Source organism: Abrus precatorius, unplaced genomic scaffold, assembly GCF_003935025.1.
Source record: "Abrus precatorius isolate BTA unplaced genomic scaffold, Abrus_2018 Scaffold9, whole genome shotgun sequence".
NCBI classification, from domain to species: domain Eukaryota; kingdom Viridiplantae; phylum Streptophyta; class Magnoliopsida; order Fabales; family Fabaceae; genus Abrus; species Abrus precatorius.
Genome location: NW_020874439.1, coordinates 12,389,957 through 12,408,053, shown reverse-complemented (window position 1 = coordinate 12,408,053; position 18,097 = coordinate 12,389,957). Strand labels below are relative to the sequence as shown.

Here is an 18,097-nt window from a genome sequence, read left to right as displayed (position 1 = left end):
GGCGGCGTACCTTAATAACATTTCTTTTTAATTATTTTTCATGCTTGTTTAGAATGTATTTATACAACTAATTTATTTTTTTAAAGAAAAACAATTTTAAGCTAACTTTATTTCTTAAAAACATAGACTAGAAACACTTTCTAGTTGAGGTTTAGTAATTCATTTTTTTTTCCTCGCCAAAGTTAAACAATGACAATAAGGTTCACATGACTTTCTCATCAGATTAACAGCAGTCAATATGTCATTTTTTATGATAATTTTTCTTAAATTTGCATAAAATTTATTTTAAATCTAATTATATGAATTAAATTTTAAATTATTTTATTTTATTTTTTAAAATTTAGTTTTGATTTAAAATTAATTTTAAATCCAATAAAATATATTATAATTATTATATTTTTATACTATTATTAAATCATTATATTAAAAAATTAAATTTTATAATAATTAATATAAATATATTTAAATATATTTTTACTAGTTAATAATATAATTTTTATATTTATATTATATTAAAATTAAATTCATATTTTTTTATTTTGTATCATTTATCCACTACACAAAAAAATTATACAAATTAAATTTTAAATTAATATATTTATTTTTTAAAAATATTTTAAATAAATTTTAAAATTTAAATTTGATTTAAAATTAATTTTTAATTTAGTTTTTGTTAAAATCAATTTTAAATTCAATATTTTACATTACGTTAGTTTTAAATTTGATTTTTAAAGTAAAACTAAATTTAAATATATTTGTAAATTTAATTTTTAAGATAAAATTAATTTGTTGTACTGCACCATTGTATTAAATTAGTATATTTTAAAAAAATTATTAATATTTATTAATTATATTATAATTTATAGAACCTTCTGTGAAACATTTATGATTACTTTTAACTTATTTTTAATAAATAGAATTGATGAAAAAAGTTTAAATTAAAACCTATAAAAGTAAATATTAATAATATTTTTATATTATTTTAAAAATTAAATAATTAAATTTAAATATAAAAATAATAATAGTAATTAACTTTAAAATATTTTTTTATATTTTAATATAATAATTATATTATTTTTTTTAAATTATTTTAAATATTTAATTTTAATTATAAGAATTAAGGTTAATAAAAAAATATTAGTCATAAAATATAATTATATAAAAAATTTATAAACTGATATAGCGCATAAGTCTAATAAGGTAGATATAAAATAGTGTTTTCATAAATAATATGGATTTGAAAGAATAAAGAAAAATCCAGTTTTGGAAAGTAAATTTAAAATACTAAATAAGTTACAAAAATATTATGAATCAAAAAATTAGTTTAACATGCATAAAAAAGCATTAGGAGGTAAAACTAAGCATAAAAAATCATTGTTTTTTCCCCTAAGATATAAGCTTGTTAATAGAAAACTAGTGGCCTTTTTAATCCAATTGTTATAACTAATAACCTTATGATATAAGTTTGAGTGAAGTTTAGATTTACAATCAAACACTAATTTGTTTTTATCTTTTGAAATTAACCAAATAAATATATCAAAAAAAGAATTCTAAAAGTAATTGACCAATTTCATGAAAATATCAAAAAGATTAAAATTTAATCAAGAGGTTAAATCACTAAAAAAAATTACATCAATGATAATTATATTGTTCTAAACTTCTTGGATATAGTTACAATCTCTAAAAATATGCATAATGGATTCATCAGCATCGTTGAACTAAGGGCTAATATTAGTATTAACGAAACTTTTACGCCTTTTTTCCATATTAGTTAAGAGTTAATTATGAGAACCTCTTCAAATGTAAGTTTTCATTCTTTAAGGATCCTTTAATTTTCAAAGTCTATAAAAAGTAAAAGAATTATTAGACAGGTATTCTAACATAAATATAAATTTATACAGTAATTTTAAGGGAAAAATCTTCAATTTGAATTATATCTACAAATAAAAAGATTATCCTTAATATTTAGTCTTGAAGGAATAATGCAAGCAATCTTATTATAGATTGAAATAGGAAGGTTATCTTTTAAAAAATTTTAATCACAAGTATTATTCTTATTGGCGGCCAACCTCCTCGAGAGAGCGATGTGCATGGACCAGGTAAGTAGGGATGCAGCTCTGTGGACCACTCGTCGGGCCTGATAGGTGGTGGTATCACACCCTTCTCAAAGGAACCGTACGTGAGACTCTCGCGTCATAGAGCTTAGTTCTCTCTCTACAAGGTTCCTAAGCTCTAGCTATCGCCCTCTTCCTTTGGAATACGGACTTGTTTTTAGTTTTAATTGGTAGAGTCTTTACCCTATTCTTTCCTTCGTCATGAATAGCGGCCTCCGAGCCCCCTCTCCCCTAGCTCTTATGATTCCAAGTAATAAGAATAGTCAAAAAGCTTTTTAGACTACCAATATTAATGACCCAAATATCTTCTAATCATCTAAGTGAATTTCCATTACCAATTAAGTAACATTGTTCTTAATAAAATTTTAAATTTTAACTAAGTTATTTTAAATATTAGAAGATTTAGCCACCTTGTTAACAATAAGAATATCAGACACTCCACAGCTATATTTTTTATTTAGAACTCTAGCGATAAGGTTGCAAAATCAGTGTCAACCAAGCTTAATTACATAAGTTAAGTTAGTTGTCCTTAGATCCTAAATTCAAGGCCATTATATGACTTAGACTTGCATATTTTATCCCAAGATACTAAGTGACATTTACTTTTAGCAGTGTTACCATAAATGAAGCTTTAACATAATTTTGCCACTTCATCTAAAACTACAGTAGGAAGGATTTGAGTTTGCATTTGATATTTAAGAATACTTGACATAAACTTGGGCTGAATCAGTCTATTAGCAAAAGAGAAATTGTTAACCCTCTAACTTGAGAATTTATTTCTCACATTGTCAATGAAAAAGAAAAAATAAATTTTGAAGGTTTAGAATTTGTCATAGGCATTCCCAAATACATTTTCACATTATCCTTGAGCTTAATTTTAAGCATATTTATAATATCACAAACAAGTTTTATTTACATTATTTAAAAAAAAACTAGATTTGCCTTTATAAATTTGTTATCCTGAGTACTTGCAAAAAATCCTTAAAAATATCATAAATAATAGTAACTTAATTGAAATTTACTTTAACCATTAAAATTAAGTTATTTATGCAAACATAAGATGAGATATTTAAGGCCTATTATGACCGGAGTTAAAAGGATTTCATTTATCAAAATTCACTGCATCATTAATAGCATGAGAAAATATTTCAATATATAAAACAAAGGTATAGATAAGAAAAAATTAGATCTCCTTATTAGAAAAAGAGATATACAATGGTTGATAACATTAATAAATTTAAATTCAAGCCTTGTAGAATTGAGTGACTGATCATAAAATTCCAATGAACCTTATCATAAGCTATTTTTAAATCAAGTTTTAAGATCATGTAACTCATTTTACTATTTAAAAATATTGAAGGAATGAACCAACTCTTAAAGAATAAAAATATTATTAATAGTTGATCTTCTCAAAACAAAATTATGATTAAAAGAACTTATAAACTTATGCATTACTAGATTAAGCCTATTATGGAACTTTTATGACAACTTTATTAATAATATTACACAATGAAATAAGCTGAAATTGAGATACTTTCTCATCTGCTCTGAGAATTAAAGTAATAAAGGTTTGGTTAAAATTCTCAATATCATCTATCTATCTAAGCAAATCTTGAATGAATATAAATAAACAAGGATGAAATAAGTCTCATTTAGACTTAAAGAAAATAACATGAAGTTAATTTGGAGTAGGAGTTTTATAATCATCAATTATGAACCAACCATCTTTGATTTCCTTTAAACTAACATATTTATTAACTTTTTTATATTAGCAGGATCCATAATGGAAAAACTAGAGAATGTGGAATACTTTATATCTCCTAAATTTGTAGAGGAATAAAGAGCCTTGAAATAAGACAAAATCGTAGAAATAATTTATGTATCATAAGTTCAAGTATTATCTTCTTTCAAAATAGTCTTAATTTTATTTCTCCTTCTTCGAATAATGGAAGCTTGATGGAAAAATCTAGTGGTCTTTATCACCCACATTTATCCAATTCACTCTAGATGAAATTAGTTAGTTTCTTCTTGAAAAAGGACTGATTCATACTCATTCCAAAGGTTTTCTCTCTTATCAATGAGGTTGGGTGTGTAAATTTTATGAAACTAAAAAATTAAAGAATTATAGTTGTCACAGGAAATATATGTGAATCGGGTTTTAGAAAGATTTAATATAGTTGATGCTAAATTAGTCAGCATACCATTGGCCAATCACTTTAAACTCAGGAAAAAGAGTTGCCCTACCAATCAAGAAGAAAATGATGTTATGGTCACTATTGTCTTACTACTCATAGTTGAGAGTTTGATATATGTAATGGTTTGTACTAGGTCTTAAGGTATTTGAAAGGTATCTTTCATTTGTGCTTGAACTTTGGAGGATCAAAAAAATTTTTAGAATGCTACACAAATGCAAATATGGCAATTGACTTGGATGGTAGAATATTTACTTCAGGACTTTTGTGAAGGAAATTATATCTTGGAAATCTAAATTGCAAAGATGTGTAGCATTATCAATGATTGAGGCAAAATATGTTGTTATGACTGAAGCAAGAAAATAAATACTTGAAGAAGTTTCTTTAATAATTAAGACTAAAGTAGAAAAGGTATAATATTCATTGTGATAGTAAAAGTGCTTTGAATTTAAGTAAAAACATGATGTATCATTCTTGTACAAAGCATATCTTGTACAAAGCATATTAAAATTAGATACCATTGATTGCATCATGCATTGGAAGAACAATAGTTTATGTTAGTAAAAATTTACACTAATGAAAACTTTGTTGATACAATGACAAGAGTTAGAGCATACCAAAAGCTTCAACTTTATGTTGAGTTGATCAACATAAACTACATATGAATGCTTGTAGAAAATATGCCTTTTGGCAAGGCAGATTTATGGGTCTAGCCAAAAAAAATTTCACCATGTATTAATGTAAACTTAACAATGTAAACTTACTCGTGTAAAATGTAGAGGGAGGCAAACTGTATAGGTCTATATAGCTACATTTCCAAAATTTATAATATGAGGTGAATGAAGAAAAGACATTGAGAAAAAGCAACAAACAAAAGCTTATTGAGTGAAAATAGAGAAAACTACTAAGAAAAAATATATATAAATAAATGTTGAGTGTGTGAACAAACTACATTGGATTAGGTATTATCTATAACTACTTGGTATTGCAAAATTTATAGTATTTGAATAAGAGTGAGTCTCACTGAAAAATGTTATATTTAGTATCTAATGTAAAGAAAGTGAAAAAAATATTATAATTATTCCTTGATATAATAAAATACTTTTTGAAGTTTGTCCCCTAATTTTTCCTTACCATTAGAGGGGTTTTCACATTAAAGATTGATGTTATTTTATGTGAATACCAATTTTTTCGTCTCTCAGGAATTACTTCTAATTTTTTTAAAAAATAAAATAAAATCGTTTTACAGAAAAATAGAAAATTTTGAAAAAAAGGAGAGAGCCTTGTTCCTGGAAATGGAAGCCTTGCACTATACAGGCTTACACCACAATTTCAAAATTGACTTTATACATGAAAGGATAAAAAGGCTAAGAGATTTGATATTTTATGGAACCCTAAAAATGTGAGATTGAAGAGGGGTATGAAAAACTCAAGTAAGAAATTCAGAGCGATTTTTTTTTTCGGGATTCAGTGGAAGAAAGCAAAAAAAAAAAAAAATTCAAAGAAGAGAACAAGTTTTTCAGGGAACAAAAAATCAAGAGAGTATTTTTTAGAAGAGATCTGAGAGAGAAGAAGGGAATAGAGCAAACCTTTTCTAAAAATATACCAAGAAGAAGAAAGAAATGAAGGAAGAAATTGAACCAAAAAGAAAAGGAAAAATCACACTGTTTTAGCCACTCCATCTTCAATTGTTGCTTGGATCTGACAAACTCCTTAATCTCTTAAGGTATGGTTATTGCTCACAAACTCACTTTCTCTGGACTATGTTTTAAGCTTCTCTTTAAAAAAATAAACGGTGTGGAGTAAAAGATGAATGATATAGAGATAAAGGGTCACGAACTTTCAACTAAGTTGTTATTATTATTATTATTATTATTATTATTAGTATTATTATTATTATAATATAATAGCCTGAGATGTATTGAGCATTGAGCGATCCTATAACGCCTTAATTTAATTTTTAATAAATAAATTTTAAAAAATAAAAATAATAAAATTTTCATTAAAGTGGTTTTCCATATGCAAGTTTAATAAAATGTTTCGAAATAAAGATGGATTACAAATTTGTATCAATGATTGCTACAGGACTTAATTAATACATCAAATTTTCAAAATAAACTCCTAAGCCTTATAGCAGTTTCATCCATCCTTCACTGGGTCTAGTGTTGATCGTCTTAGTCACCTAAAAAATAAATATAAAGGTGAATACTCTACACCACCACACACACATAAACAAGCATAGAGTCTCACCTTGCCCATTCCACACCTTTTCTAACATATTTTAAATCATGCATCCACAAATGCAAGGCATTTCATTGTCAATCACAAACAAGTGCACTCACTGCACCATTAACACTCATTATACAATATTCCCGTGCAGTCAATGCACTAGCTACACTCACCGTGGCATTGTGATCACAGTTTCTCTGATGCCCTCAACCTCAGGAACTTACTCAATTCACACCATGGATGGTCTCCGTATAGCTCTCACTCCATGAATACAACGTGTGCGATATTGAGCCCCAAGTAAATGTGTTAGTCAGAGGCTGAGTTAGGATGGGAGTGTGTGGTCTGTGGTGCACCCACGCTCACTGTTGGTGTCATCACCACCCTATTTTCCTCAAGGTATTTCTATCGCCCCCATCTTCACATTCTTAGTGTATCGCTAAACCATTCACAACATTCCAACATATTCAGACATAACCACATTTACATTCAACATGCCATCACACACTCTTTCCATCATCTCATATTGTACAGTGTCAATCAGTGACACACTTACACACATTTCACCCACATTCTTAATCACATTACACACAATTATAAGATTTTCACACAAATCCTACCACAATCAAGTCATCCATCACACTCAACATCAACCAACATAGAATACATTATATCCAGCACAAAATATCCATCAACACACGTATTTTCACATCCTATTTGCAATCATATTGCCATACATAGTAAAATAAACAAATCTCTAGCAAAATGAGATAGGACAGAGTTCCCTTTACCTTGAAATGAAGACCCACAATGTAAATCAACAATAAATGTGTTCCTCAAACGGATTTTGTCCTAAATATAGGGAAAATCCCATGAGAAACCAATAAATCAAAGAAAAGGGATGAAATCCAAAAACCCTAACTCACAAACTTACCTCCAAACGCTGCAAACTCATTTTTAACCTTCAATCTTACTTTCAAACGGCTTTTGAGGCAATTTAATCGGTAAGAATGACTTGAGAATCGAGAGAAATGAGATAGGACTCGAAGGGAGAAGTGGGAAAATGATTTTCCCAACCTTAGACCCCTCAAATATCTCTTTAGTCGCGACATTCTCGCTACAACAAGATATACCTTACCGCAATGAAAATCTCAGAGGAAATTGCGCTTTGGTTTCTGCAGAATCTCACTACAGCGAGACCCTCTCGCTACAATGAGACTGCACCCAGAAATGCACCCTCCACTGTCGCCCTTGTTCCCTCGTTACAACGAGAACGCTACAGTTTCACCTCTTTCTCCCGGTGCCTTCTCGCTACAACCAGAACGACACAGTTTCATGCCTTACGCTTATGGTCTTCTCACTACGGTAAGAATCCTTTCCCTACAACAAGAATCCTCTCACTTTAGCGAGAATACCCTGCAGCACCCACATTTAACCTGCATATATATATATATATATATATATTCAATCAACTCCAGTCCAGTCACAATCCAATATATGGACCTCTTCACAATCATATTCACACATTCATACATGTCCACATCATACACACATATACACATCATCATATACAGAAATCAAACATACAAACACATGAAAATACACATATATAATTATATTAATATATTAAAATATTATTACAAAATCCGAGCTGTTATAAATCTCCCTAAACTGCACCACTAGGTAGCAACCGTGAATATGTTATGTACCTGCACACACAACAAATAATCAAATCAAATACCTTTTCTTTTGTTTATTATTATTGTTACCTACATTTTTAAAACAATAAATGGTTAAAGATTGGAGGGTACAAAAGATCTAATCAGCGTAAATATCAAAGAGTTTTAAAAAGTTCAATCAATGTGTCGGTGATTTGGTTTTATGTTATTTTACTTTTTACTATTATGTTTGTTTATTTTATTTCTTTATTTGTCATTTATTTTATTTTATTTGCATTTTACCTTTTAATCCTTTTTTAATAATAAGATTCTATGTTAGTTTGTTTAAAATTTAGGTATTTTATTTTATTTTACTTTATTTTTCTTAATCTTATTTATTAATTTTGTTAGCAATAAAAATTAGAATAATAATAAATGATGATTAAAATTGAATTAATCTTAATATTTGTGTTTTTTTTTATTATTTCATTATTTTATTGGTTGAATCTCAATCGTTTATTCATGCTGCTTAATATTATTATTATTATTATTATTATTATTATTATTATTATTATTATTATTTATTGTATTGTATAATTTTAAACATTTGATAATAAACGAATTATATTTTCAATTTAATATTAAATAAATAAATAATACAATATTTGAGTCAATTTATAATATTAACGTGTAGCTTCTCTACCGTCATGTGTTATAAATTGATAAAATTTATATTTACCTACATTACCTTAGGTAATATATTAATAGTTTTATCCAATTTCTAAAATTAATCAATTATTATTATTATTATCTAGAATATTTTCATCATATTAATGCAACGATTTATAGTATTATTGTGTAGCATTTTTACTTTTATATACTTTAAATCGTTAAGACTTTTGTGTACTAACGTTACCTTAGGTCCTATGCAATATAAATTTATCAAATGAAGTTATAATCTTTTTACTAGGTAACTATTTTCTTTAATCAATTTAAATATATTTATTCATTTTATTAAATAGAATCAATTCCATTTTTTTAAAAGTCATATTTCAAATTTTGATAAATTAAATAACCAATTATTCATTCATTTTACTATACAAATTTTGCAATATCAATGTGCGATTTACATTACCTTCAATTGTTCAATAAATTATAAGAGATTTATGTATAGCTTACGCTATCTTAAATTTTCTTTCAACATTAATCATAATTAAAATTTAAATTCAAATACTTTGTTTACGAATAAAATATTTTTAATGATTTGCAGTATAGTTGTGTGATCTTCTTTCATCTTTTGTATTATTTTTCGTAAGGTACATGTATAATTGCGTTATCTTGTATAATTTTATAAAAATAATTTGAATTTCAAAATAAACTTTCTCTTACTAAAATCAATTTTAATCAACCAACTTCATAATTTTTAGATAGAATTATATAACTTTGAGTTCTCCATTGCACATGGGATACGTAGGAGCAGGAACTGGACTCGTCAAGTCAAAATAATTTTTTCTCTTTTAAGATATTGAGTTAACATTTCAATAAATAATTTTTTCTTCTAGAATAAAATAATTAATGTTTAGGGGTTAAATAAATATTTTTCAAAATTAAAATAAATTTACACAGTTAATTTATGGTAACTGTTTTTAAACAGGATGTTGTAGAGTGCTAATACCTTTCCTACACTAAATGATTTCTGAACTCATTTTTGGTTTCAAAGATCATATTATTTTAAAAAAATTTCAAAGTTTTTTTAAATAAACTTTGGTGGTGACTTCTCTGTTTTTTTAGAAAATATTTTTTTATTCTTAAAAGATGTTTTTTTTAAATACGCTTTTGCCGTACCGTTGCGACTGCCTTGGTTGCGATATTTTATACACAATATCACTTCACTGTAAGATGAAATTTTATTAGATCAAACTTAACATTATTTATCTTCTTTGAAATTTTAATTTACACTCTCACCACACTTAGTTTTTTCCAATAATTTTGTATAATTTTTCAATCTTCAATGATTGAACCACTTTCACTCATTTTCCATATAAGATATGTAAGATATTTTTGAAGTTTTTTTATTCAAAGTGTTCTAGTTGTAGGCTTAGAAATAAGTACATATTTCTTAATAGTCTCAAAATATAATTCAACTTTAGACAACATTAGTAGTTTCTAATATTTTGAATTAGACCTTAAATAAGTTGAGGATCTACGTTCTATTACAAGAGTAAAGTACTTATCAATTACCTCTATCACTATGTTTCTCCACAAGTCCTTCGCATTATATGTCCACTCTCAATCAATGCAAAATTTCATTTATTATTATAAGACAAATCTAATTTTCTTTTCTAAAACTAGAACATATAGTTTGTTCTTGGCTAATTCAATAAACACCTAATTCTCTCGTTCCTCCTTCTTTCCCATAACTTCATCCTAATCTTGAGTAATTTGTCATTGATAAATTCCAACTTATATTTTATCACCCAAATTAGAGAAAAATGCAATCCTTTTCTCCTCCCCATTGTAATGATCAAATATAATCCCATCCGACCAAGCTTCCTAGTAGTACACATTAATAGACAAATTAAATTTAAGGTCATATCTATCAAACAAAGGAAGCAGTGGCTACTGAACCCATACATATAGCAATTTAAAGATCCGTGATCACCATGCAAAGCTTTAGTAACACTTACTACATTCACAATATAACCATAATCTTCCAAAAGATTCTCATATCTTACATCGTGCTGCAGCCTCCCAAAAGAAACTGTCCTATGGTGCCATGATCCTAACAATCCCTCCTCTTCATTCCTCACCTAAAAATTTTGAAAACTTGTTTCTATACATGAAATTTCAAACCAAAAGAATCACGATAAAAATATATTCAAACTTTACAAAAAAAGAAAAGAAAAAAGACCAAGTGAACAATGCATGACATATATCAAACACGCTAACAACCAAAGTATAATGACGATAAAAACCAAAGGAGCAAAAATAGAAGCACGTGTCAAGATTAGTAACACGACAAGGGTACTCCAAGGCTTGTATCATATCACTACGTTATTTTAAATCTTTTGAAGCAGTTACTTGTTGAAAAAAATAATATAATTACTCTCTAATATTTTATTTGAAGAGCAATTTTGTATATAATCATTCTCTAAAGTAACTTTAAAAAATAGTTATACATGAAACTGCTTTATAAGTAACTTTAAAGAATAGTTATATACTAACTACTTTCACAAAACAAAATTTAAAATTTACTCTAACAAAGTTAAAATAAGGATAAGATGTCGCTTAACTCACATTTAAGAGCACGAAAATTATCACAATACAGGAAATGACATTTGATATAATAAAAGGTTAATAATGGTTATGAGTTTCTTTTTACACATGATGGTGAAGAACTACCAGTAATTTTATGGTGATGATAATGTTAGTTTGTAAGAAGTAATGACAATGATGGTTGTAAATATTATTGGTGGTAAAGTGAAAATAGAGTATGTAGGAGTAATGTACAGATGATATATAGATTTGTTTTTGCAATTAAGTCATAATAATGTAGCAATTCAAGTTGTTGCCATTCATAGAAGTAATAACTGAAGTTGAATAATAAAAATTTAAACTATGATAATAACTTTCATGTTTAGGAACACTTAAATCACGATTATGCCAAATTATCTAACTTTGTATAATATTTGTTAAAGTATTAACTACTCTTCAAATTAACATAGAATCACCCATTAATGTCTTTTTTATTATCATATATATTATTAAATGATAATAAACTTACATTCCTTACCTCTTGAAAATTCCTTTTTTTTTTTTTAATTTTCTTTTGACACATTTTCTATTTCATTCGTGTTTCCTAAGATTTATCGTACAAACATCTATCATTGCTATATTACTCTTTTGTAACCATTAATTGTTCAGCGTCTCAACCGTGTGAATGACTTCGTAAAGAGTCCCTATCAATCACCCTTGTCATGAGTAATCATAAAAGGTTTAAATTCAAATGATTTACCCTTAATTTTTTTCATTTTTGGGTTTGCTCCAATCCAGGACATGTTTAGCCAAAACAATCTAAGATCAAACTCTTTTAAGATGTAAATATCACTGATGTTTGACATGAGTCAACACATTAATTAAAGGGATTTAAAATGCTAAGGTATCCTAATCCAAGTTATCGTTCCCACTTTTTCTTCCTTTTAAATCAAGCAGAGGTGTGAACACCTAAAAAAGAAAGGGGGATATATATGCACCAGGTTGTATATTTTGGTCATTCTTTAATTCAAGTCTTTGGTCATTCTCTAATTAATGTATTTCGTCATTCTTTATTTATAAATTATTGGATCGGCACTTAATTTAATTTAATTTTTTTTATCAAATGTCAAACAAACAAATGCCAGTTGTTTCCTCCATAAAAGTTGAATATAATGGTGTGTTAGCCTCTTCATAGTTTTTCATCTTTAATCCATCAATCTGAGAAAATGGTGTTGTCTGATCTTGAGATCTGCAAGCCAGCTTCAAGTTCTCACAATGAAATTGGTATGCATTTCTTGATCAGCTGGTCACCCCTTGTTTCTTTTATTAATTATTATATTATTAATATTGCTATATAGCTTAATTAATCATCCATTTTCAGAAAACAAGATCAATTCTTATATGTGCAGGTATTTCTAGATCGGAGAGAGATGTGCCACCAGCTCATTACTTGTTCAAAATCGAATCATATTCGGAATTGATGAACACAGGGGTGGAAAAGTATGAGACTAATGTCTTTGAAGCTGGGGGATACAAATGGTAAGATCATTTTCCTTATCCCTGCCTCATTCCTTTCTGACCCACTTCAGAAATAGTTCCTTTTTTAATCTTTTATTTGTTGATTTGATTGTTTAGTAGAACAATTTTTAAATTATCCTTTTGTTTCAAATTTAATTGTAACCCCAAAAAAAAAGTTTTGTTTATTTTTATTCCTTTCTGGCGAGAGATATTTAAATTATAACTGGTTCTTTTATTTTAATATACATTTTTTTAATCTATATTACAAATGAACCTCTAAAGTTTTTTTTTTCTACTTATAATTCTAAGTTGACAAAAGAAAATGCACACTCAGGCATTAAGATTAATTAATTTAACCGATATATGTTTATTTGTTTTTTAAAAAATTGTTTACTTCTGTATGTTAATTTTTATTAAAATATTAATATATGACTCGAATAGGATTATTTATCATAAAAAATATATAATTTTAAAAAGATTATTTACATTAAAAATTTTTGAAATGTATTTCATCATTCAAAACTTAACATGAAGGGTGTTATGTGATTCACGATCTAACTTAATTATGTATTTATTTAAATATAAATATAATTTTTTTATAAATTTTAGTTTTAATTTCTCTGTTTATTTTTATAATTTTAGTTCTTATTTTTAAAAAATTATTTTTAGTAAAAAATATTTAATATATCTAATTAAAAAAGTCACATAATAATTATTTATATGATTTTTTATTAATATTAATTATTATATGATCATGTTAAGGAGATAGATTAAAATATTTAAATTGTATAGTTTTTTTAAAAGATTTAAAAGCTTAAAGGAAAATTTATTAAAATTACATTAAATTTTATTTTTTAATGATTTTCTAAAAAAAAAAGAGCATTCAATTTTTCATAGTAATATTATTGCATAGATCGTTTGTGACATCAGCATCTTACGTCTACATTCAATCACAACGAACGTAAGAAAATTATTTTCCTGTCTATATCTCCTGTAATTGATTAAATAATGTAAAAATAACACAAAGAGATTCATATAAATAATAGGTGATAATGATTTTATTTTTTCCTTTTATTTAATATTTAATTAATTGTTATATGTCATTTTTTTGTGTCGAGAAGGATATATGTGAAGTTCTATCTCAATTTCAAAGTCATATAATTTTTAAATTGTTTTTAAATATTATTATAATGTTTTGTACTTAAACCAGTCTCCATTTTAACTTAACCTTTTTATTTGAGGAGTAAAGAAAAACATGAAGAGAAAAAAGAATAAAAATTAAAATTAAGAAAATAATGGAAAAGAAAATTTTAATTTTTTAAAAGTTTTTTTATTTTTTTTAACCAAATAAAAAAAATAAATTATTATTCATATTTATTTTATTCTATTTATTTTTATCCAAACAAAATATAAAAATCTCGTGAGAAATATACTTAAAAAAAATGTTTGCTTTTTCTATAAGGGTCTGTTTAGCGAGGAGAATTTTGTAAAAAATGAGAAGGAATGATGAATTTTCTATTTTAAAAAAATATATTTTAAATTAGTTTCTTAAAAAAATAATAAATAATATAAATTTAATATATTAATTATATATTTATTATTATAAATAATATATAATTTCTCTTAATTTTAAATTAAAAATTATGTGTTCTCTTCCTTCTCCTCTAAAAGTCTTCTTCCAAAAATGTTAATTTTAGGTTCAACAATTTAAAATATTTAAGATGCTTGTTAAAAGCTAAATTAATGTAAACAAATAAAAAATAATTTGAGTTTGAGTTTTTATTTTTAAGATAAAAATAAAATTAAAAATTTTGTCACTTATAATAATATAAAGTCTATGAGAAGAATTTTATTTTTTATTTAATATTTATAACTATAAAGACTAAATATAAATAGTTGGTTAATTAACATTCATATAAAAATTAGTGAATAAATAATTATTTAAAAATATCATTCGTTTTATAAATTAATTTACAATATCAAAAGTCGAACATAAGAATTTATTATTTTGAAAAGCATAATGAATATTTTAATATAATTTAAATTTTATTTGAATATTTTTAAAATTGTAATTACATAAAAATGAGGCATTATTAGTGAAAATGGATTTAGAGTGAAAACAAAATTATCACCAACAAGTAACATTTATTGCATTTTCGCACACTCTCTTTTATGAATAATAAATAGATATAGAGTGAACTATTGCTAGTTTATTGATGCTGTACAAGGAGTCCATTTACACACCAACTCATGATGGTTCAATCAAGATAGAACAAAAAAGAAAAATAGAGTAAACACTCCCAAATTATGAATAGTAGATTTAATTCCCCTGCCCGTGTGTGGATTGATAGAATTAATTTTATTTATAAAAAATCATGATTGAAATGTAAATTATAACTTTTATACTCTATAATATAATAATTATACTAAATTAATATATATATATATATATATATATCATAAAATTATTTTTTTTATATTGTAGTAAAAGGTTTATCTATTATAAATAAATATTTGATTATGTATAGTAATTGAATAATACATTATAATCGAAGAGAGAGAAAAATACGAAGAAGTGAACAAAATAGTAGTAAAAATTAAAAGTAAAATTGAGATTTAATTTTGAAATTAAAGAATGGAAATAATATCTTACTTATTTTAATTTTATAAAAATATTATTTTAATATATAATTTTACAAAATGATATTACTTTATCTTTATTAGAATAAAATTATAATAAAAATAAAATAAAATGACTAAAATATATAAAATTTAAAAATTAAAGACTAAAATAAAATTTTTATAAATTAAATTAATCAATTATAGTTTTAAACGAGTATTTATTAAGAAAAAACGACCATATGTACAAGAAAATATGATAAGACATATATTTTTATCGTAATTTTTAATGGTTGTCTAACTAACTAATAAGCCACAACGCATTTATTCTACAATCTTAGTTATCTTATGTTTTACTGCAAATTTTATTCCATAAAAAGCTAAATATAATGTATAAAATTTATTATTTTAATATAAAATACATGAACTATTATTTTATTTTTATTTAACTATTATATTTTATATTATCATATTTATAAAATAAGGCTATTGCTTATGGTTGCATTCTTTGCATCAGGAGGTTGATACTCTATCCAAGTGGTGATAAGAAAAGCAATGGCAGTGGTTACGTCTCCTTATACTTGGCAATAGCAGATACTGAGAAGCTTTCTCACGGTTGGGAGGTTAATGTAAACTTCAAGTTATTTGTGTTTGATCAGAAAAACAACAAATATTTAGCCATCCAAGGTATAGATTAATACTATGTGAAATTTTCCAAAAAGCCATGTCCATTTACAAGCACATGCACTTAAATAGATATTATTAAATGCTGATGTTAACATTTACCTTCTAGTTTCTACGACATTTTTTTATTGTTATATTGGTTAAATGAATTGAAATTCATCAAGTTATAGAATTTACTGTGTATTTAATGAATCTAATACCTGATTTTGTAAGTTTTAGTAATTTTAACTATTTTTTTTATTTGTTTTCTTAAGAGGATAATATGCAAGCTAAAAAAATGTAACTATATCTTTGTTTGTATATATTAAAGATATTTTCAAGAATCAAGTAGAGATAATACATAATTAAAAAGGGTAATTAATGTTGCCTTCAATTTTTAAATAGACATATAAATAAAAGCAAAATTCTCTTTTAAAAGTGATCAAACAAAGAAATGAAAATGAATAATAAAGGCATGATTATAAAAGTAAATTGATAACATTCTTATTTTATCTTTTGTTTTTCAAGTAGCATTCTTTTCTTACCTTAACTCGTATTGAGCACAAAAGTGGCAAGTTTTCAATGTGCTTCTGAATGAAATGTTATTTAATCGTGGCAGATATTGATGGCACAGTAAGAAAATTTCATGAAATGAAAACAGAATGGGGTTTTGAGCAATTACTTTTGTTGGAGAACCTCTTTGATTCATCTAATGGATACCTTGTTCAAGATTCATGTGTGTTTGGAGCTGAGGTTTTTGTGATTAGTCATTCTGGCAAATGGGAAACTCTTTCTGTGGTCAAGGAGCCAGCTCATGGCACCTTCACTTGGAAACTTGACGACTTCTCAACATTGGATAAATCATATTACCTCTCCAATTCCTTCACTGTGGGGGAGAGAGACTGGTGATTAATTACTCAAGCATTAACATATTTCAAACTTTATATATATATATATATATATATATATATATATATATATATATATCTTGAAAATCATTTGTACTAGTTATTTTCTTAATTCAAAAAATATTTTTTTTCTTATATATATATATGTAGGAAATTGAGAGTTTATCCCAAAGGAAACGTAGACGAGAAAGGAAAAAATCTATCTGTTTTTCTAGAGCTTACAAGTTGTGAAAGGTTCCCACCGAAGAGAACAGTGTATGCAAAATTCAAGTTGGGAATGTTGGACCAGCTCAAGAATAAATATCTGGAGAAAACAGGTACTAATTAATAATAGTTTTTACTAATATTTCTTCTAATTTTGGGCACATAAGAGTTATATATATGATTATATTAATTAAAATTTTCTTCTAACTTTTATACTTTCTTATGCTGCAGCAAGCCACTGGTTTTGTGCCTCAAGCGATGAATGGGGATATCCCAAGTTTGTAACACTCAAGGAACTACATGAAGTAGCAAAAGGATATATTAAAGACGATACTCTAGTTGTGAAGGTTCAAATCCTTTCGATATCCATAGCTAAGATTTCCTCCTAGAAATTTTCCATTCTGATTGATGCAGAAATAAAAGTAAATTAAGAGTTCCTTGTGTTTGTGATGGACAATATTAATTTGGTATTTTGGTTTACTTCAAATGCAATTTAACTTTTGCTTGTACGAGGATAATACATCTTAGATTCAAGTGATATTGAATCATACATATGATACTTATGAGTTACAAATTAAGTTTCTACGAAGCCTGTCAAACTCATCACACAGACTCAAATGTAACACAAATTTTCATAATAATAATAAAATAAGTTAAATCTTGCAGCATAGCTCAGGTGGTAAGAGCTAACAGCTTATATGCAAGAAAATTAGTATTTGAACTTTGATTCTTGAAAATTT

At 25.8% G+C, this 18,097-nt stretch overlaps 1 protein-coding gene across 1 annotated transcript; it reads left to right on the top strand.

Annotated features, from left to right (window-relative positions):
* Positions 1 to 12,671: 12,671 nt before the first annotated feature.
* On the top strand, positions 12,672 to 17,746 carry LOC113850831. The gene is made up of 6 exons (XM_027481360.1): positions 12,672 to 12,729; positions 12,855 to 12,984; positions 16,100 to 16,269; positions 16,865 to 17,150; positions 17,304 to 17,470; positions 17,589 to 17,746. Exons 1-6 carry the CDS (start codon positions 12,672 to 12,674, stop codon positions 17,744 to 17,746), a joined length of 969 nt encoding a protein of 322 aa, XP_027337161.1.
* The last annotated feature ends 351 nt before the right edge of the window (positions 17,747 to 18,097 follow it).